The sequence below is a fragment of the Drosophila sechellia genome, chromosome 2R (genome assembly GCF_004382195.2).
Source record: "Drosophila sechellia strain sech25 chromosome 2R, ASM438219v1, whole genome shotgun sequence".
Lineage (NCBI taxonomy): Eukaryota > Metazoa > Arthropoda > Insecta > Diptera > Drosophilidae > Drosophila > Drosophila sechellia.
This window is the reverse complement of record NC_045950.1, coordinates 17036473-17057771: the sequence shown is the minus strand read 5'-3', so window position 1 is coordinate 17057771 and position 21299 is coordinate 17036473. Positions and strand designations below refer to the sequence as shown.

The window sequence follows — 21299 nt, the reverse complement described above, 5'->3', positions numbered from 1 at the left end:
GATATAAGTACAATGCAGGTGTTTACAAATATTAATTCGCTCAGCACTATGGCCCTTTATCGAAATCCAAATTATTCGATTTATCGATAGCATCGTGAGTGGTCCACCCAGCTCCAATGTTTTCGTCTTCTTTGTGTTATAAAATTAACAATTTATAAATACGCATTTTCCGCTGGACCACCGAAAATCGCCGTGACTTTGAAGAATCACAGTGCTATCAATCCACGAAAGCAAAAGGTTGTAAAATCGAAAGTGAACGCGCGCCTGGCGTGACTGGTTTCTAGGCTTTCACCCCACGAAACTGGAGGTAACAATGGACAGCGAGTCGGTGGCCTGTTCGTCGGTGGAGAAGGACCTGACCCGAGTGGTCAGCAAACTGGAGCAGCTGCACGAGAACGCGGAAGCCGACATCGGAGATATAGCAACACAGATGTCGGAGTTGGTGGAGGTTCTCAGTAGGGCGGAGCAGCTGGTGACCACTCTGAACTCCAGCACCCAGGTGTCCCAGGACGATCCCATGGGCGATGGGGTAAGCATGCATGTCGAGACGGAACCGACGGCACCACAACGCCTTACCGAGCGCCAAGTGGAGAGTGTTCGGAATGCTATTGCCAGGTGCAACGAGCGCGTGCAGAAACTCTCCACGGAGCACCGCGATCTGCACGGCTCCATTTCGAAGATCGGCAAGGCCATTGACCGCAACTTCAGCGCCGACTTCTCGTCCACCATGCGAGTGGACGTGTTGCAGGACGAGGATAACCTGATGCTGCTGAATAAGGCCATTGCCAAGCACTACTGTCGCCAGGGCATGGACGATGTGGCTCGCACGCTAATCCGCGAGTGCAAGATGTCGCCGGAGCATGCCCAGGATGTGTTCGACTCGGAGCGCGAGTTTGCCGACATCTACGGCATTTGGGTGAAGATCCAGAAGCGTGATCTGACTGACGCCCTCAAGTGGGCAAAGATGTACTCCCAGCAGCTGAGTGACCGCCACTCGCTCATTGAGTTCCGGCTGCACCGCATGCGCTTCATGCAGCTGGTCTCCTACGGATTGGACTCGCAGCGCGAGGCCATCTCCTACGCTCGACTGAACTTCAAGAAGTTTGCTGTGCGCTACGAGCACGAAATAGCCAACTTGATGGCCAGCTTTATATATCTGCCCAGTGGGCTGGAGAACTCGCCTTACAAGCACTTCTTGGGCCAGGAGAAGTGGACCGAATTGTCGTTCATATTCCTCAAAGACGCATGCCAACTGCTAGGCATCAGCAAGAACTCAGCCTTGTCTGTCGTGGTTAATGCCGGATGCACTGCCCTGCCCGCCCTGCTCAATATCAAGCAGGTTATGCAGTCACGCCAAGTCCTGGGCATGTGGAACGGCTGCGACGAGTTGCCCATTGAGATCGATTTGCAGCCGGAATTCCGCTTCCACTCGATCTTTGCCTGCCCCATATTGCGCCAGCAGACTTCCGAGGACAATCCGCCGAAGAAGTTGACCTGCGGTCATGTTATATCCAACGACGCCCTGCACAAGCTGAGTGTTGGCCACATACTGAAGTGCCCCTACTGCCCCGTGGAGCAGAATGCCGAGGAGGCTGTTCGCATCTACTTTTAAGCCACATCTATGTATTCACCTTAAGATAATCACCACTGCTTATATGACCAGGCTCAGGCGGTTCGACGACTGGTGTTGGTTGGCCGGCTTTCCTTAACAAAACGTAACCATTTTAATATAGCTTGCTTAGATTCATGTTTATAGACAAATTCGCAGAGCGGAATCGAACTGCCTGGGCCGTGCGTTGTGCGTGTGTCCCACTTCCTAACAAACGATTTAGATTTAAAATTATATATACTATGTATTTAAAGCAAACGACGAAAGTGTTTTTATGTAGAATCCATGTTTAATTAAATACAAATCGTCCGAAGAGCACACACTCTAGTGCCTATGTTTGTGCTTGTGCTTGTCGCTGCGATGTCTCGGCGGCGATGGCTCTTCTCTGCGAGAGGAGCGCGAGGGGGTTGGAGAACTGCGTGATCGCGACGATCCAGACGCAGGAGTTTCGTAGCGGGAGCTGCGAGAAGACCGCTCTGTATACCGCTTTGGTGAACTGGACGGACTACGCGACCGATTGCGTTTCGTGGATTTGGATGAGCGCGAGGTTTCAGGTGAATAGTCCCGTCGTTTGGATTCGGCACCGGAGAACGGCGAGTGGGATCGTTTGCGGGAACCGCTTCTGAACAGCGCTGGACTCTCACTCACCTTGGAGCTCTTGGATTTTATGTGCATGTAGCTGAGCGGGGAGTCTACAGTTGCCTCAGATCGCGAGTCCTGTTCGCAAAGAATTCACTTATTAAATCCGATTTATTGTGTGTTAAAAATCTTACCTGTTTGAGCAATCGCTTCCGGAATTGTTCCACTTGTTCGGGAACAGTCCACCCTGGGTCCAGACGCCGCTTTCCGGACTCCAGTTCGTCCTGGTACTGAATTGCTTTCAACTCAATGTCTCTTAACTTCTGTCGCATCTCGTCGGTGTACTTTTGTGGATTGTCTTCTCCACTGTCGTCGTCCGAGCTAAAGAACTTGGGTGGATCTGGTGGATCGAGAGTGTCCCATTTGCTGGTGGTAATCGCCTGCGCTTCTACTTGCTGGGGATCAACTGTCTCCCACTTTGAGGGTATGAAGCCAGGCAACTTAGCCGAAGATTTGCTTTCTTTTTCCAACGGTACACCGTCGAGATCGTCATCCACTGGAATTTAGGATTATTTACTTATAGTAAGAAGGTTTAAATCACGTGTTTCTGCTTACATGGTATGCCATCGATTTCATCGAGGTATTCATTTTTCTTAGGTGTGTCACGCTTAGGAGTATCAGCATCTGCATCAGGTATGGCTCGCTTCAGGGCGCTCTTAAGCAAAGCAGCTCCATCTAGTGGCACTCCGTCTAGGTCCTCTTCGTCCTTTTCCTCTCCGGAAAGGGGTGCACCGTCGATATCTTCGTCCAGAGCCTCATCAAAATGCGTTTCGTGGGCTTGAGGGGAGGTATTAACTGGCTTGACGTACTAAACACAAGATTCCATTAGACTACACGCACAATTTGTAATGAATTTCATTAACTAACAGGTTTGCCCAAGAATTTGGCCGTCAGCTGGGCCATAAAATCCTTGGGATATATGGTCCATTCCTCCCATGTGCGGATTACATTGCAGACTCTGGATTTAAAGCCCTCTGCTTTCAATCGACTCTCGATGTTCAAGTAGTAGTTATGCAAGTTATCAAAGATGTCCAACAATTGTTTTTCCACACTAAATAATAGGGGGTATAACAAAGAGTATGCTTTAATAAACTTATATACATACGATTTACGGAAGAACGAAGCATTCGCCACTTTAACAGTGCAGTTGTGGAGTATATCTGAGATCAGATAAAGTCGAGCAATCTTCTTTGAAGCCAATGTATTGATATTTGACAGAGACTCGGCGATGCACTCGCAGATTTCATCAGCCGCATCTGCGTGCTCAATGCAAAAGATCATGGCATCTCCAATGCGGGCGCGTTCAGGAGTTAAGTGCCTAATCAAATCCTCGAGTCGATTGCGTTGCCTGTTTCGTTAAAGATAATTAATATTTATGTTCCGAGGATAATCTTTGCTAAACGTACGCATTGGACAGGGCTCCTTTGTGTACCACAGGAGCGTCGGGATCAACAACCAGCTCATCTGGCATGCCTTGAGTGTAGAAGTTGGCGATCGGGGGCTTCCAAACCGGTCCGTTTTTGAACATACGGAATTCCTCCTCCCGCCATTCATTGGGCGTATCGCCCTGTAGCAAAGAGAACAGCTTCCATCGGTAGTAGATGTGGGCAGGACTCTCGTTGTCGAAGAGGAACGCAAAGAGCGGATTTTCCATTTCCCGAATCATGATCAAGGCCTCAAACATCGGCCCCTCGCGTATAACGAACTCGATCATCCGATGGATAACATTAAGAACAGCCCTGCAAAAAGGAAAGCACAGCAAAATGAGTTCTTGTTAAGTGAATGTTGTTAAGTACAATTCATACTTCTCGGTGGGTATATGGACTTTAACGACGCATTTGGAAAGTATCTATAAAATTGATCATTTTCATTTGTATTTCTTTATAAGCTAGCCAGTGATTATTTACATACCCGCTCCATATTCTCTTTGTCCTCTTGGTTGAACTCCTTGTAGTTTTTCTTGGGCAGCACGTCAGCCTCACTGGGTGAAGGTTGGGCATTGAAGGGCAAACCTGAAGGAGGCGGAGGCAGAGTCATCTCAAGCAAGGCTTGCGGTGTAAAAATGGGCGTATTCATTATGGGCACGGTCTTTCCTGAAATGGTAATTAAATGGTTATAGTATTTAGATATATGAGGAATAAGAACTTCAATATAAGATCTATAGATTACCCCATCCCAGACGCATCTCGTAGCCCATGATGTAGCGCCCGTTCAGTGTCTTGAGTGCCCTTTCCGCATCCTTGCGGCTCATGTAGGCCACAAAGCCGCAATTGCGTCCCCTTTGCTTCTCCTCCTCGGAGCGGGGCCACATGATCTTGATACTGGCCAAGGGACCGTATCGCCCAAAGATTTCCATGAGCTGCTGCTCGGATATCTTGGGATTCAGGTTGCCCAGGTACAGGTTTGTGGTATTTGGATCGCCCGTGTCAAACGAACCAGACTCCTTTGAGCTGCTTGAATTCTGGGAGGTGGTGGAGGCACTGCTGCTGGGCACAGGAGCAGTTGATGCAGCCGGTTGCTGTGCCGGTGCGGAATGGCTTGAGGCCATGTGCTTGTACTTGTGGCGCTCCTCACGCTCCTCTTGAATCCTGTGGGCATGAAACAATTAGTATGGAATACACACATGCACTACCAAAGTGGTCCTACTGTCTCAATTCCTCCTTGAACAGCTCCAAGTTGCTCTTTTTCTTCTCCTGGTTTTTCTTTTTCAATGGACCCGAGTCCTTTTTAAGATCCGAGGCCAGGGTCTTGGCGTAATCCTCGACCTTGTCGGAGGAGCCCTTTTCCATCAGCTTGGACACCGGCTTGTATAGCTTGCCCTTCTCCGACTTGTCCTCCCGCCGGGATCCTGCATCATAGGTGCCGGCTTTGACCCAAACTTTCGAGGAGGGGGTGGGTGCATCTTGGAAGGTTTCGACGAACTCTTTGAAGGCCTAAAAATCGTATTGGGTTATAACGGGTTGAGGAGGGATTCGCTGGAGTTGCCTACATGTGCCGCAGCAGCTGCATCCTCCTTTTTCTTCTGGTCCTCGAGCTCTTTTTTGGACAATTGTCGTTTGGAGAAGGTGCCCACCGTGAAGGCCTCCAACTTCTTTTCGCTTATCCGCTGGAAACAAGACCGGAAAATGTTAGGCTCGTATCTCCGGCTACTCAGGACACCTTTACTTTTAAAGTGGCGGATGCGGCAGCCGAATCCTTGCTTTTATTCCCTTGTTTACTCATCTTTTCCACACAATATGCACATTATCAGGAATACGAAAATAGAAAAACCAGCAATTGCCAGTGTGGCCGACGTCGTTCAACCAGTGCACAGTATGAACAGCGAACCAATCACGATTCAGCCGATAGTTGCGATGGGAGTTATCGACAGAGCTATGTAAATGACTACTTTTTATTGTAGTTTTATCAAATAAATGCGAAATGGATATCTGCCGCCTCTGTTTACGCGGAGTGAGCGGCGCCCAGATGTGTCTACAGATCTTCGATGTGGACTCGGGCGAGAGCAAGGTGGCGGAGGTGCTGCGCCAGCATTTCTGGTTCGAGGTAAGCTGCTGCCCTCCACCCACTTTTGTGCCTGGGAATCTTTTTTTACCACCATCTCGTCTCCGGAACGCCGTACAGGTACTGCCCAACGACGAGATATCCAAGGTTATCTGCAACGTCTGCTGGACGCAGGTGTCCGAGTTCCATCAGTTTTACGTGTCCATACAGGAGGCCCAGGTGATATACGCCACCACCTCCAAGTTCAAGCAGGATCCGGAGATGGTGAACACCTCCTGGCCGGAGGAGGTGCTCATGCCGGCCGACGTTCTTGCCGTCGACAACGATGTCGGTGCCCAGCTCAATGTGAATCCCCTCGACGAATTGGACCTTAGCCAGCCCATGTCCCCAGAAGACAGCAAGGTGGGCATCAAAACCGAGCGGCAGTCACCCGACATGGAATTACTCTTTGAGGATGTCAACAATGAACAGGATGACGACTACGAGGACGACGAGGATGATGACACCGACGACCTGATCGTGACCCGAAGTGGACGGAAACGTAAACGGGACATGGCCAAGCCGGCTAAAACGAAAACAGGAACGGTGGCGGTGGGCAGGAAGGGGAAGGAGAAGATGGTGGCCAAGCGGGGACCACCCAAGAGGATATTCAAGATGGAACGCCTGCCGCCGTTCTGCAAAGAGGACGAGGAACTGATCAAGCGCTACATAGTCATGGGCTGCGAGCTGTGCATATTCCTGGCCGAGGACTTCGACGGCATCCGCGAGCACTTCAAGGACAAGCATCCGGACGAGCGACCCTACATCAAGTGCTGCGGACGCAAGCTCAACAAGCGCTGCCTCATCCAGGAGCATGCGAGGAGGCATGAGAATCCCGAGTACATCAAGTGGGTCTTTCCTACCATACCACAATCCAAAGCGATTTGATAATTAGCTTTCTTTTCCGGCAGATGCAAGGACTGCGGTAAGGTGTTCGCCAATTCCAGCGTACTGCGTGCCCACTGGCTGGTCCACCACGTTCCAGACGAGGAGTGCGACTTCCAGTGCGAGGACTGCGGCAAACGCTTCTCGCGACGAAACCTGCTTGAGCTGCACAAGGGTTCCCATGTGCCCGTCAACGAGCGCAAGTTCATCTGCCCGCAGTGCCCCAAACACAATGCGTGAGCCTCGCTAGCTAAACGGCAGTGTTTCCAATGCTAATCGTTCTTCTTTTTGTGACCATAGTTTTGCCACGGAGTACCACATGCAGGTCCACATCAGCATGCAGCACCGCAAGGCGGCCAATATCTGCCATGTGTGCGGCAAGAAGATCAAGGACAAGGCCGTCTTCGAAAAGCACGTTCGCCTGCACTTCGAGGAGAGCGGACCACGGATCAAGTGCCCGCGTCCGGACTGCGAGAGCTGGCTGAAGGACGAGGACAATCTCAAGCAGCATTTGAGGCGCCACAACGACGAGGGCAAGCTGTTTATCTGCTCAGAGTGTGGCAAGAGCTGCAAGAACTCCCGCGCGCTGATCGGTCACAAGCGTTACTCCCACTCGAATGTGATCTACACCTGTGAGCAGTGTGGTAAAACCTTCAAGAAGGACATCAGCCTTAAGGTTGGATAATTCAACTAACCAAATGTGTATTTTACTAATGTGATTGGTGTTTCCAGGAGCATATGGCACAGCACACCGGCGAGCCACTCTACAAGTGTCCCTTCTGTCCCCGCACCTTCAACTCCAACGCCAACATGCACTCCCACAAGAAGAAAATGCATCCGGTGGAGTGGGACATCTGGCGAAAGACCAAGACCGGTAGCTCACAGAAGGTCCTGCCCAGCGCCCAAGTGGCGCAAATGTTCCGGGACGATGCCGATGCCGCAGCTATTGCCAATGACTATTCGGGTTAGGCCCGGGAATGCTTAAGGAAATCGATTTGCGGAAACCATTGCTTAGTTTTTGATTGACCTTTGTTTGAAAACAAAATATATGTATAATAGGAATTATTTGAAAGGACGAGCGGTTTGTTGACATGTTGATGGGTTCTTTAGCTATTTACCGTTTAATTAAATTTTTTAATTTAAATGTTTTATTTAGCTACAGTCAGAAATTAAAATTGAAATATACAAAATTTGCAGTGTGAATGTTTTGGATTTTTCAATTGGAAAAAAAAAGGTATTATGGTTGAAGTATCCGCTTTGTTTATTACAGTAGACGACTGGTCACACTGCCAGCTGCCAAAATAATAGAAAACAGTCTGCGTGGACAAACATTTAATTAAAATGAATGTAAGCACTTTATTAACGAAATCATTGGAAATATTTCGCTCACCAGCATTTTATTTGAGCAGGAGTCCGAGATCCCCATCGACATACACACGCTGAAGCTGCAGGACTGGCTGATCAGCCGGAGGATTGTGCCCAAGAATGTGCAGCAGGAAATTAGGGAGATCCACAAGAAGATTAGCAATGCCCTGCAGGACATGCCTTCCAATGAGCAACTAATCAAGCTGTTGGCCCGGACAAGTAAGTGCCCAGTGCCCCGAAAGCAATGTCACTAATGTGTCCCACTTCCAGATATCAACTACTACCATGTGAAGGAGATCATTGAGATCCTCAAGCAGACGGAGAAGGACACCAAGAGCGTGTTCGGCACCTACGGCAGCCAACGCATGAAAGACTGGCAAGAGATTAGCCGCCTTTACGAAAAGAATGCCACCTACCTGGCCGAAACGGCTCAGATTTTCGTGCGCAATGTGAACTACGAGATTCCCGGAGTGCGCAAGCAGATGGCCAGGCTGGAGCAGCAGGCGGACGAGACCCAGAAGCGAGCGCACGATCTGAACAAGCCCGAGAGCCAAATCCTGTCCGACCACTCGGCTCTGCTGGACAAACTTGGTGTCAAGGGCGACAATCTGCATGACGAGTTCGTCCAAGTTCTAGCTGGTCTACCGGAACTATACGCCAAGTCGCTGGTGGGCATTGCCAATATTCAGCCGGGCATCGTCATGTATGCCGAGGTCAGCGGCAACAAGCAGGTGCTGCCTATTCTGAGCCACCTGGTGGAGTTCGGCAACACCACCGTGTACCAGTACATCCACAAGGAAGCACCCTTGGCCGTCGAGGAGCCGCCCATTCGGCTAAATCTCAGCGATGGCATCGCCAACAAGGATGACAATGCTGTGGCGGAGATTGATTTTGGAACGGATGACAACGGTGGAACTTCGTCGACCGTTTCGGCTGAGATTATCGACTACGGGGACTTCGGCAGCGGGGACGACTGGGGCATTGAGAGTGCACCCACCAATGCGGTGGAGATCAACTTTGACATTCCCGTCGAGGAGTACGGCATCGTGGTGGAGGGCACCGGCATGGATGGCGGCACTGCCAAGGGTAAGATTCTATATTATACTCTATTTTATGACGGTTAATGGTTTGTTGTTTCAGGCGATCAGGCCTACACTTTGCTGGACTCGCCCAACTATCGCGATCGCTTCCTGGACGAAATCTTCGAACTGGAATCATTTCTACGCATGCGTATCTACGAGCTCAAGCAGCTGGAATCCTCCAGCGACATCATGTTCTCGCTGATGGACACCATTGCCACCCACGACGGTGAGAGCATCTGGAAGATACTCGTGTCCGTGGAGAAAATAATCAAGCAGTCCTCCGACGAGCAGACGCGGCACCTCTTCCAGCTGAAGCACTCCCCCAAGTATGCCAATATGCTGGCCAACAAGCTGCAGCAAATGACAATGGCCGTGGAGAAGCTGCGCGCCACGCGAGATGCGCTCAAGCAGTGCACCATCGAGCTGCGGGAGCAGCGGCAGCAGCTTAATCCCGTGCTGGAGGAGCTGATTGCCCAGACTCGCACGCTGCAGTCGCACATCGAGAAGGATATATCTAAGCGGTACAAGAACCGGTTGGTCAACTTGATGGGAGGTGTTAACTAATGTAACTTTTGTTGGCTGTTTGTTAAAAATAAACTGGTAAATGGACAAAGGACAAAGACGGCTTTGTACATTTTTTAAAAGAAGTTTATTTTTATTTTGCTATTTTTATTAAATATACAAATTTTATTTATATTGTGTTCTTTCTTTTAATTGCCATTTTGCTTCTCTTTTTTTTTTTTTGTATCCAGAATACAAACCTAATTTTAGTGAAGTTTGTTGATTTCATTTTTCGTTCTCTTTTCTTTTCTTACTTTTTTTTGTTGCTTTTGTTTTGTTCATAAAAGTATGCTTACACAGTTAACGTTTTAAACTTTCACTTAAATGTAAAATTCTTATGTTGCTGAATTTTAATAATGTGTAAAACAAGAACAACGCTGTGATTAACTTAAATGTTTTTGGGGGCCTGTGTCTTGAATATAAGGAAATTCATCGAGATATATTGAATAAACCGGGTGTACATATGTAGATGTACATCTAGAATGGTAGAATGGGGGAGCTTCAATTAAATCGGAAATGCTATTGAGTAGCTATACAAGGTTTGGGTGTAAAAAGCCACAAAATGTCGGGGTATACATTGGGATATCAACTAGACTTAGGCACTAATCTAACAAAAGTGTGGCTGGCGGTAATCAGCAGAAAGGCTTCGTAAGTATAATCAATTCGTTAACTAAATAGAAAATAACAAGCACTATCGAAAATACAATTAATTATACGGGGGAAGAGGCCTCATGATATGGTTACAACTTTGTGTGGTCAAAGCGTCGTGTACTTTTGTTTTCTATCTATCTTTCGTCTCCGTTTGTGATGCGATTTGTTTGCGATTAAAATCAATCATCTCATCTACAACTTGGGCGTCTCTCTCTCGAGATTTACATAGATATCGTATGTACGGATATAATGTTGGATTGTTTTGATTATACATAAACGCACGCGTATTTGTATTTGTGGTTGCTGCTGCTGCGTTGCGTTCATAACTCGTATGGTAAATGTTAAATAAGCATAAGATTTGTTCGAAAGTTTCTTGTGGTTGTGGTCTGTCTGCCATTATTATATAGTTGCTTAGCCTAATATATATGCTTCATATAATTTATATATGTATATTTATTATTTATAGGGTTTAATTTAATTCTTGCTCTCGCCTCGCCTCGCTTAGGTGCTACTATGTATATGTCTGAATTTATTTATGTATACATGCTTCTCTTTATCTGATGTACTTTGTAAATGATTACTTTTTTTATACACGTATCATAGCGCCGGTCGGATTAGATATTCTGAGCTCATTCCGCTCTAATCTTTATGTTATTGCTCTTAATTTCAAAAAAAAATGTGTGGACTGCCCTATCTACACAACTCCTCGCGTTCCACACATCCACCGTCCCTCCCTAAACTTACAATCTAAGCGAAATTGTTCCGTATTCCGTTTCCTGTTTTCCTGTTTCCGGTTGTTTCTTCAATGAAAAACATCGCCTCTCTTGGCTGGCTCCGTCCACCAGCGATGGTGGTGAAGGTGATTCGGCTGCTGGGCGGCTGCCTGCTGATGTTGCTTCGACTGTCAATCGTTCTTCACTGGGTAGTAGATTAGATCCGGTTGCTGGCCGTGCGGCGGCATTTGCTGCATCATGCCGCCCATCATGGGCGGCAGCACGCCCTTGGTATCGTCTCCCAGCATCGGATAGCCCACGCCCACTCCCACGCCTACGCCCACTCCGACACCGACTCCAACTCCCGTGCGATCGTACACGTTGCTATGCGGCGCTGGCGGGGGTAACAGATGGGGGTGCGGATGCAGTGGCTGCTGTTGCTGCGCCTGCAGGCCATGTGGGTGGTAGGGTTGAAAGCTGTTCTGTTTCTGCTGCTCGCTGACCAGCTGGTCACTCAAGTGCTGCTCGTAGGCGCCTCCGTAAACGCCGCCTCCGCTGCGCATCAAGCCGCTCCCATATGCACCGGCACTGTGATGTTGCTGCTGCGCCGCCTGCTGTTGTTGCTGCTGCTGCTGCTGTTGGGCTGACGGCGTTTGTTGCTGCTGCATCAGATCGAAGTTGTACTCCATTGGCGCGGGATTTGTGTCAATGAGATTCGTTAGTATGCTGCCGATGTTGTTGTAGTTGTGGGGATCACTTGAGTTTGCCTGATTTTGCGCCTGTTGTTGCTGCTGCTGCTGTTGTTGCTGCTGCGTCGCTTGCTGCTGTTGTTGCTGCTGTGGCTGCTGCTGCTGCTGTGAAGTCTGGCTAAAACCAGGCGCCGGCCACATATGCTGGAAGCTCATCAGATCACTAGCAAGGGTTGGATCTGGCTGCTGCGGTTGTGGGTGTTGTTGCTGCTGCTGCTGCTGCTGGGGTTTGCTTACTGCTTGCTGTTGCTGCTGCTGCGGAGTTGGCGGCACATTCATTGAAAGACCTAGGAACTCGGCCGATTCCACAATATAGAATTTGTTATCCTTGAGCTCCACCTGCTGATTGTTCGGCGGATTGCCAAAGTTCATGTTGCCCCACGTGTCGGCAGCCTGTTGCTGCAGAAACTGCTGCTGCTGTTGTTGTTGTACTGGAGCAGGTTGTGGCGACTGCAGTCTCGCATGCTGATGCTGTGGGGAATGCGATGGTTGCTGATGCTGCTGCTGAAGCTGCTGCGCCGCAGGATGATGGTGAAGCGGCGAGCGCTGGTTGTGGCGATGTTGCTGTTGCATCATCAGCTGGTGTTGATGGTGCATTGGCGGCATGTGGTGCGGAGAGCTAAAGTGCTGTTGGGGCTGCTGTTGTTGAAGCTGCGAAGGATGCGGAGGATGTGGACTCTGGGGCGTGTGACTTCTCATATGCTGCTGCTGCTGTTGGGCGAGATGATGTTGTTGCTGCTGCTGCGGCTGCTGCTGCTGTTGTTGCTGATACTGGCTGATCAGTTGATGCTGCTGATAGGCACCAGCTGCCGGATTGGACTCAAAGTTAAATTGTCCGTCCTGGCCGAAGCTATTCATCCGCTGCAGATGTAGTTCTCCGGGCGCAACTCGTGACTGTGGCGGCGCCTGCTGTTGCTGCTGCTGTTGTTGTTGCTGCTGCGGCGGTGGCGGCGTTGCATGTTGCTGATGCAAGGCATTTTGGGGCTGCTGCTGTCCTGGCTGCTGTTTCTCCGCATTAAAGCTCTGATTGTATATGGAATTCTGCTGAGATTCACTCGTCGACACCGAGTGCTGCGACGTGGACGCCGTGGAGGACTGCGAGCTGTTGCTGCTAACCATGGCCGCATTGAATTGATCCTGTTGCAGGCATCCCGGTGTGGTGGAGACCGGCGGCGGCGGAGTCGGCGTGGCTGCAGAGCCCTTCGGTTGTTGTTGCTGGGATGATGCTGCTGCTGCTGCGGCGGCCGCTGCCTGCGCTTTTGCCTTGCTGGATACTGCCTTCTTGCTGGCCTTCACAGGCGGTGGACCCGGCATGTCCGGTAGGCTACCCATATCTGCTGGACAGGAGATAACGTTAAGCATGGCTTTTGATTTTAGGCAAAGTTCTCCACATTCTTACCTTCTTCGCTTGTTTTGGGAAAGCGCTGCTTTCCCTTCTTAGGCGGAGGCGGCTCGTTTCCGTGCATCGTCTGCTTGTGGCGCACCAGATGCGTTTTCCACTTGAAGGTCTGCAAAGGCATCACGATAAATTGTGTTGGTCAAGCCAAGAGGTACGCTTAGACTTACCTGATCGCAATAGTTGCAGCAGTGCGGCCTCTCCTCCGAGTGCGACGGCAGGTGCCGCTGCAGCGACTTGGCCGATCCGAAGCGTTTGCCGCACAGCGTGCATTTGCACTCGGATACGTCTACGTGGGCGTTGCTGTAGTGCTCCTTGAGTGCGGGATATGTGAAGTACGACGAGCCGCACAGATCGCACACGTAGGGCCGTTTGATCTCGGTGTGCAGCTGGACGTGCCGCTCCAGGTTGGCTTTCAGCGTGAAGCGGTTATGGCAAATGTGGCACTCGAAGAAGTTGTCGCGCTTGTGCACACGAATAATGTGCTGGTACAGTGCATTCTTCGACTGGAACTCCTCGCCGCACACCTCGCAGATAGCGCCGTCCGCCTTGTGGCCCGTCTCCTCGAAGTGTTGCTGCAGTTTCTTTTGCGGAAACTTAAGACCGCACTCGCCGCAGGGAAAGGCTGCAATTGGAACAGAGGTTAGATCATCGATCACAAAATTGTTGAAGGAGCTTATGCTATTGCCGTGGAACTCCACCCGAGAACTTGGTGAAATTTACATTCACGTCGACTCACTTTTGATTTCCTTCTTATTGTGCGACTCCACGTGTGCGTGGAACTGCTGTTTGCGGGAGTACGACTCTCCGCACGTCTCGCACACAAACGGAAACTCCTTGACATGCATGGTCCGGTTGTGGTGGATTATTTCCTAGAAATGAATAGAGTGAATTCTTAGTACTTTTCCGCGATATTTGGCTTATGATATGGCTAGTTACCTCCAGCGTGTTCCCGTTGCGCTGACCGCAGTCGTGGCAGTAGCCCGGATGCATTTTGTAGTGGTCCAGCAGGGACTTTCGCTTGCGATACGACTTGGGGCAGAGCAGGCAGTTGTAACTGGGCTTGTCCTTTTTGCTACCGGGCGTCAGGCCACCACTTCCTCCACTACCGCTGCCGTGCTGCGATGGTGGCGCCTGGAGCGATGTGCTGCTACTGCTGCCGCCATCTATTAGTTGTTGCTTGGCCGCGTCTAATTCGTCCAGGTCATGGTCCAGATCGTCGTCGTCCTCATCCGCCGACAGGTCATTATCGTCCAGCTCTAGGGAGGAGTTGAGCTGGCCACTCACAGCAGGTGTGTCGCCCAGGTTCGACAAGGCGGCCAGAGCGGGCATCTGACGACTGTTCATCATTGAGGCTCCGTGTTGCGGGAAATCCTCTGGCATCATCATCATCTGGCGCTGCTGGTGCGGCATACCAACATGCTGCTGCTGCTGCTGCATCATTCCACCCATCATAGACAGCGGATTATTGCTTGAGTTGTAGTGTTTTTGCTGCTGATGAAGCTGGCTGGTGAGGCTGGAACTACCGCCCTGCATGATGGCGTTGGTAGTCCCATGAGCCGCCGCCTGCACGGCTTTCAAATCCCTGTTATCCATGGGCATCGACATGGGCATATGGTCTGATGGTTTCATCGACACTGCCAGCTGATTCTGTGCCTGTGGCGTCAGTTGAGGGCGGTGTAGACTGATATTGTTGCTGTTATTATTATTGTTGCTGATGCTATTGCTTGACGTAAGGCCGTTGATCACAAGATTTGCGCTGCTGCTGCTTCTGCAAGCAAAAAAACAAACGATAATTAGTATTTATAGTTAAGAAAACATTAAAATAGTACTCACAGGTGATGCGAATGATGACTATTGTTCTCCAGGATCACCCCGTTGATGCCATTCCCATTACCGGCGCTCCCACTTCCGCTGCTGCTACTGTTGCTGCTGTGTCCACTGGCGCTGTTCATACTGCCGGCGCCAGCTAGCATGTCATCGATCTCGGGTTCCATCTCCAGACCATCGATCAGACGACCAGCGCCTACACCCTCGTCAATGAACTCCTCGAACTTCATAATCTCTTGGGCAGCCGACGAAAGCTGCGATTCCGTTTCAGACTCCAATTCGGAGTCGCCAAACGAGATGGCCGGCAATTGCTGCTGCCGCTGAATCTCCTCCAGCTGCTGCTGCTGAATATCCTCCAACTGCTGCTGCTGCTGTTCTTGCTCCTGCTGGACCTCCTCCTGGTTCTGCAGCTGCTCCTGCTGCTGCTGAAACTCTTCGTCCCGCTGAATCTCGCTCTGCTCCATCAGGATGACCAGTTGGCGGCGTTCCCGCTGACGACGCCACTCCTCCAGCCGCTGCTCGCGCAGCTCCTTCAGAACCCGCATCGAGGGCGTGGTCCCCAGCAAGCGTCCATTCACAACAAAGTTCTCGTAGAACTGGCGGAGAAAGGGCTTGTAGTGCTGACTGAGCGCCAGGCGGAGCATAGCCCGGAACTGGGCCTTAAAGGCCCGCTCGCTGAACTCGCCGGTGCTGTGGTGATATCGCATCGTATACTGGCTGTCCTCGTGGAAGACATAGCCATCGCCCAACTGGCCGTGCTCCTCTTTCCGTCGCACACTCGACACGGTCAGGTGCATGTTGTTGGTGCGCATTCGCTTGACCATCTTACCGTCACTGCTGTTGCTGTTGGTCTCATCACCATTCCCATCCGCATCACCGCCCAGCTGGTCCTCGTCCTCGAAGGTGGCAGCATACTTCCGCTTGACCAGCAGCGAAACTCCGGACTGGATCAGCTCCAGCGGATCGCCAGGGCCCAGGGCCAGGGCGTCCACATTGTTGCCGGTGTGGAACTGCAGGGAAGACGAGTTCTGCGTGTCACCATCGTCGAGAAAGTCCTCCTCCTCCTCCTCGAGGCACAGGAACTCCTCTTTGCAGGGTATCTTCTCGAAATTCTGGTTCAGATCCGTCGAGCCCGCCTCCTCTTCGTTCTCTCGCTTTATCTCCGCTTCGCGACCGATTCCCAGTTCCTTCTTCTCCTTCTTGGCGGTCAGCAGCAGCTGGAGCTGCTTCGTCCTCGCTAGCTCATGCTGCTGCGCCCTGCCTCCAGCCTCGCCATTGTCATTGGCCGCAGCTATGTGACTGAACAGATTCCTGACGACTTGGTCGCAGGCCTCCGGGTATTTGCACTTAAGCGTCTGCAGCAAGAATTGAATAGCATCGCACCGCAATGCCGTGTTGAGGGTGTCCAGTAGATTTAGTGATTGATCCACCTGGAAAGTAATATGTGACATTAGAATTGCGCTTAGCTATTCAAGAACTAAAAGTGAGTTAGCAGATTAAATGTTTGATTTAACATTGGAATATTGTGCTTGGTTCTTGTAATTCATAAGACTTAAACAAATGCTTTAAGCCCACGGTGCCTAAATTATTGCGCTGGTGGAAAATAAATTACCAACTTCCGCTTCAAGCCGCCCATTTCCATTTCCACGGAGAAAACAACAAAGTACGGAATGTGACGGGTGGGAGGGACGGGGTTTGCGGCAGGGTTGCCACCTTACTGCGAGAGTTTTGTTAGTTCCGCTAAAGACCCAATTAGAATCTTCATTTGTTTCAATAAAACGGCAAAACTCTCTCGCAGAGCGCATGCTGATGGAAATAACTCTCGTCAAACGCAATTACTGATTATTATTTTCCAAACAATTTAATGCAATTAGAGTGGTAGATAGAGAGGGGCGGGAAGCGAAGTAAGAGAGAGCTCGCGTAGACAGCACGGCGACGCCGACTGCGCTGTTCGCGCAAGCGATTAGCACTAACACAGCGACACACAGAGAAACAAGAGCGAGCGAAGATGGCGAAAAATAGAAAAGAAAAGGAAAAACAAAAACAGCAACAGCGGAGGCAGAAGAAGAAGCAGAGAAATTAAAACAGCGCACAATTTGTGCTACTTTTCCCCATTCCACAATGTTGCTATTATGTATGTATGTTCGCCGTTTGTGTGTATTTGCAGCGATTTGTAGTTGTTACAAACACAATGTGGGGCTCTCTGCCCGCTCTCCTCTAGCAACCCATCCACCCACTGTGCGAGAGGGAGAGGGCAGTGGGAGAGGGAGAGGGACAGTGGAGAGGAGCCGAGGTGGGTGGCTGTCAAAAGGGGGTGGAGTAGAAGGGGACTAAAAGTAAATGACGACGCAACCCTGAAAAGCTTTAAACGCCCTCAAATACCCTACCTTCAAACAGATTTATTTATTTCGATTTATTTATTTCTATAAAGTATACGACGTTAATAATAATAAAATAATAAATCAATAAATATATTCATAAATTCGTTTTGAATGTAACCATATATTACAACTATACACTATAATGGCAGAGTATTTGCACTTCGACTGGCCAACCCTTGTTTATTTTGTTGTTTTTTATTTGCCTCATATCATATATCAAATAGTTGGTACACAAACACTTTTGACAGAACTTCACAAGTTGTTTTTGCAAGATAATAAACAGCACTGATAGATATTGTTACAAAAGTTTATTGTTTCACTTAACAGTTGTTCATGACATTGTTTAATAATATCTATCGTGTATTTATAGTGCTATTTATATGGATTCAATGAATTAATTTAGTGGCTAGGTAGTCTACATGACCTTTATAGCAGTGTATAACAAACGTTACTTTCTCTCAGTCAAACCGCTTTTAATCAATCAAGTTTTAATGGAAACAAAACGGTAGTTCTTGGACAAAAGATTTCTGAGTCTGCTAAGCGATAGTAACAATTTATTTTCCCCATTCTATCTGTGTGGCAACGCTCCGCTGTGCGTTTTAGTTGTCAATAAAGTTGCTGTAAATTTAGATTGCAGATAACACAAACTAACAAACACAACTACGCGCACATGTGCATGTAAGCATGTCTAAACTTTTATTATAAACTTAATTCGTTTGTCTTCTCAATGGGGCAAGAGAGAGGGAGAGAGCCCGAAAGTTGGGCAGAACGAGAAGGGGAGCTTGGAAACGCGCAATGCAAGAGTAAAGCAAATTCCATATTTAATTAGAATTTTTTTGTGTTCTAATTAAATGTTAGTTGGTGTACGAGAGTGTGCGTGTGTATCTGTGTGCTCTATGCTCGGATATGTGTGCATGTGTTTATGAGAACTAAAAATAACCGAGTTGTAGATATTTTGTCTGGATCGTTTCTTTTTTTTTTTTTGGGAGATATCCCTTGCAGGGTGTGGGCTATTCGATAAACGAACATGCCTCCTTCCCGATTTATTCAGCCTTTGTTGCTGCCCAGAAATATTTAGTTCGTTTGCAATTGTTATGTACCTGTTCATTTCTCACATAAAGACCCAAAGAGCTATCTTCGAAATACTTATGTACACGTGAGCACACACTACACTAACACGTACTTACGGTGCTCGGATGGGTGAACCGTTATAGGGGGCAGGTGGGCGGGGGAATGACGTCGGCTGCATTTTTAGCAAAATTTATGTTATACATTTAGTGCTTGCCGTCTCCCTCTCACCCGCACACACACACTCACACCGAAGCTCTCAAAGTGGAACTCATGCACGCGTACATATGTGTGCACATACATATTTACGTTCAAATAGTTGTACTAATCAAATAAAAATAGCATTTACATCGCCCTCTCTTTCCATTCCTTTTTTCAGAGTTTTATTAATGAAATTGGCACAGCAAAACACACTGCAATCAATTCGAGTCCATGTGGAAGGGATGGGAAAACAAGAAAGGCACTCAATCCATGTCGTAAACTCAATTAAAAGCGATAAAAACTTTAATTGTATTACTGCACAGCGAAATTAATTAAGGAGCACAAAGAGTGATTTAACTGCAGACGAAATGACTATTTTAAATAGAGTTCAGTGAAATGCTTGGTTTAGCCAACCATTCTTTACAATTCAGTGCATTTAAATCGGTAAATTTGAATGCCATTGACCACTTTCTTCCCGCTTAATTGCAATAAAATACTTGCTCCACTGTGCGGTGCTGTTTACTATTCTTCTTCTTCCACTTGTGCTTTGCTTCGTACATTCGTACTCGATTCGCCGTCTCACTCGCGCCTGCATGTGAAATGCCTCGAATTTATATGCATGCAAGAGGAAAAGAGAACTCCCCACTCACTCCCCCTCCACCCGACGATCTACCTACCACTCTCTCCACTTCGCCCCACAAACAACAACACACACACATAGAAAGCGGGAGGGAGAGCGAGAGGCACAATCAAACTTTTGGATTTTATAGTATTTGTAGTATTAGTATTTATGTAAATGTGCTTTGCTTGTGTGGCCAAAGTAAATGTAAATGTTGTTATAAACTAATAAAAGTAAAAATAAATATTTTCTCGAATATAACGAAGGAAAACAAAACAAAAGTGAATAATAGCAGTGATGAAATGGGTCGAAGGTGGGGAGTAGCAGAGAGAAGAAAAAGAAAGAGGTCGGGGGTGGGGGGACTACAATTCATTTTAGAGGCAAATAGAAAAAACAAAAATAACATTATGTGGCACTCAACGAAAGGGGAAAGGAAAGGGGTAGGAAGAAAACGAGGAGAAGGAGGAGGCAAATGGAAATGGGAGTGGTATGGGTTTGCCTTTGAATAGGGATAGTGGGAGTGTGCGGCTGGTGAGGAGGTGAGCGACGGGGTGGAGGAAAAGACTCGGCGGAAGTTCACACAAACACACACACAGTATTTTTGTGTATGTGTTAATGTGGGTGGGTGGAAATTGTGCAAGAAGCGATTGTGGGGGGCTCTAAATCAACGGATCTTTTAAAATAATAAAGCAAACAGAAATAGGGGGGAATTTTGTGAACCACCCTTCTTCTACAGCTAGCTACACTGACGAAAAAGTAACACAGCTCTGATTTGGACAGTTAGGCCGCCAATTCCCGCTCAAACTCATTAGCTGCGTCTCTTTGTTTACTTCAGGTGCTTCGCGTTTCCAATTGGAGAGGAGAGGTGAGCGCGATTTGAATGGCGAAAGCAAGAGCAAAACTAAATTCGGATTAATTTTAATCGCAACGACCTTTTCACATTACAGAAACAATAATCACAGCAACAACAACAACAACAGCTAAATATACAACGAAAACAACAATAATAAATGCGACCAGTGCACACTGTACTTCATTTGTTATCTGTCCTCCACCTCCTCCTCTCTCTCACACTCTATCTCTCTCTTTCGCTCTGCCGCTTTTTTCCTACGCATTACACGTTGTTTTGCTGCTCTCTCAATTAGACAGTCGCAGTCACACGGAATGTAGTCTGCACACACACTTACGAACAGCAGCTGCTGTATGTGTAAGTTATATTGGAATGGTGGAAAAAGTGGGACGGGATGGGGTAATGGTAAACATTATTTAATTACCAGTAATTTAAAATCCAACTGTGTAGTTTTGTTATCCATTTTGTTGTTGGCTTCTGCATTTGGCTGAATTTTATTTATACGTTTCACTCTCTCACACACACATTTGCACTTACACGCGCACAGAATCTCACTCGCTCACACACACCAACACATGCGTGCGTGTTTTTTTTTTATTATTTCGATTTTTCTTTTAGAGCCTGCTTCGCGTTTCTTCTTGCTTCTTTGCTGTGGCTCAGCTCTTTTTTTGTGTTATTCCATTCTCCTCTCCTTTGCTTTTGACTTTTCGTACGTCGCTCTCACTGTATTGACACAACATTGAGAAATTCCCATTGGTTTTTTTTTTGCCCCCCTTTTTTCACATTTTTGCGCCTAATGGCGGAATTTGCAGATTTTGTTATTGCATAAAGCGAGAGAGCACGGTGAATATTTAACAACCGTACGCCTATTTAGCTCTAGGCTGCTTGCAACTTTCTGTGGCACACACACTCACACGCGCGCTCATTGCCTGTTTGCTGCGAATGAAAAATGGTTTTCCAATCCGTTTTCACCACGCGTTTTGCGCGCACTCTCCAATTACGCATAAGCCCCTCCGTAGAAACCGATTAACAGTTAGTTTAGCAAGTATAATTGAATTTTTTATAACAGCAACAGCAAATAAAAAGCGACGGAATTTTTCTCAAAATGTTTTGTACGGTATTTTTTTAGTGACTGCCCGTCGCTGGCCATTTTTAGCAGC

At 48.3% G+C, this 21299-nt stretch overlaps 5 protein-coding genes across 8 annotated transcripts; 3 read left to right on the top strand and 2 right to left on the bottom strand.

Annotated features, from left to right (window-relative positions):
* Nucleotides 1–97: 97 nt before the first annotated feature.
* LOC6615286 (E3 ubiquitin-protein ligase RMND5A) lies at nt 98–1927 on the top strand. Its single transcript, XM_002039654.2, has one exon. The coding sequence runs from the start codon at nt 314–316 to the stop codon at nt 1610–1612; it is 1299 nt and encodes a 432-aa protein (XP_002039690.1). The 5' UTR covers nt 98–313; the 3' UTR covers nt 1613–1927.
* On the bottom strand, nt 1877–5540 carry LOC6615285 (U2 snRNP-associated SURP motif-containing protein). Its single transcript, XM_002039653.2, has 12 exons — nt 5414–5540; nt 5238–5354; nt 4895–5181; nt 4418–4836; nt 4160–4341; nt 4054–4097; nt 3655–3987; nt 3354–3596; nt 3116–3299; nt 2804–3056; nt 2383–2744; nt 1877–2326 (listed from the first exon to the last, which is right to left on the bottom strand). The coding sequence occupies exons 1-12, from the start codon at nt 5468–5470 to the stop codon at nt 1934–1936; spliced, it is 2874 nt and encodes a 957-aa protein (XP_002039689.1). The 5' UTR covers nt 5471–5540; the 3' UTR covers nt 1877–1933.
* A 56-nt stretch (nt 5541–5596) lies between these two features.
* On the top strand, nt 5597–7748 carry LOC6615284 (transcription factor grauzone). The gene is made up of 5 exons (XM_002039652.2): nt 5597–5791; nt 5870–6636; nt 6700–6909; nt 6974–7349; nt 7406–7748. The coding sequence occupies exons 1-5, from the start codon at nt 5669–5671 to the stop codon at nt 7640–7642; spliced, it is 1713 nt and encodes a 570-aa protein (XP_002039688.1). The 5' UTR covers nt 5597–5668; the 3' UTR covers nt 7643–7748.
* A 181-nt stretch (nt 7749–7929) lies between these two features.
* On the top strand, nt 7930–9764 carry LOC6615283 (CDK5RAP3-like protein). The gene is made up of 4 exons (XM_002039651.2): nt 7930–8020; nt 8083–8257; nt 8309–9124; nt 9179–9764. The coding sequence occupies exons 1-4, from the start codon at nt 8015–8017 to the stop codon at nt 9682–9684; spliced, it is 1503 nt and encodes a 500-aa protein (XP_002039687.1). The 5' UTR covers nt 7930–8014; the 3' UTR covers nt 9685–9764.
* An 87-nt stretch (nt 9765–9851) lies between these two features.
* Nucleotides 9852–21276, bottom strand: LOC6615282. 4 transcript variants are annotated; one of them, XM_032716313.1, is made up of 7 exons: nt 20564–21276; nt 15027–16450; nt 14130–14961; nt 13930–14062; nt 13361–13815; nt 13194–13302; nt 9852–13131 (listed from the first exon to the last, which is right to left on the bottom strand). In XM_032716313.1, the coding sequence occupies exons 1-7, from the start codon at nt 20600–20602 to the stop codon at nt 11237–11239; spliced, it is 4887 nt and encodes a 1628-aa protein (XP_032572204.1). In that variant the 5' UTR covers nt 20603–21276; the 3' UTR covers nt 9852–11236. The 4 variants fall into 4 exon arrangements, with proteins under 4 accessions (XP_032572204.1, XP_032572205.1, XP_032572206.1 ...); XM_032716314.1 differs by having other exon boundaries at nt 9852–13128; XM_032716315.1 differs by lacking the exon at nt 20564–21276 and adding an exon at nt 16633–16677.
* Between the last annotated feature and the right edge of the window lie 23 nt (nt 21277–21299).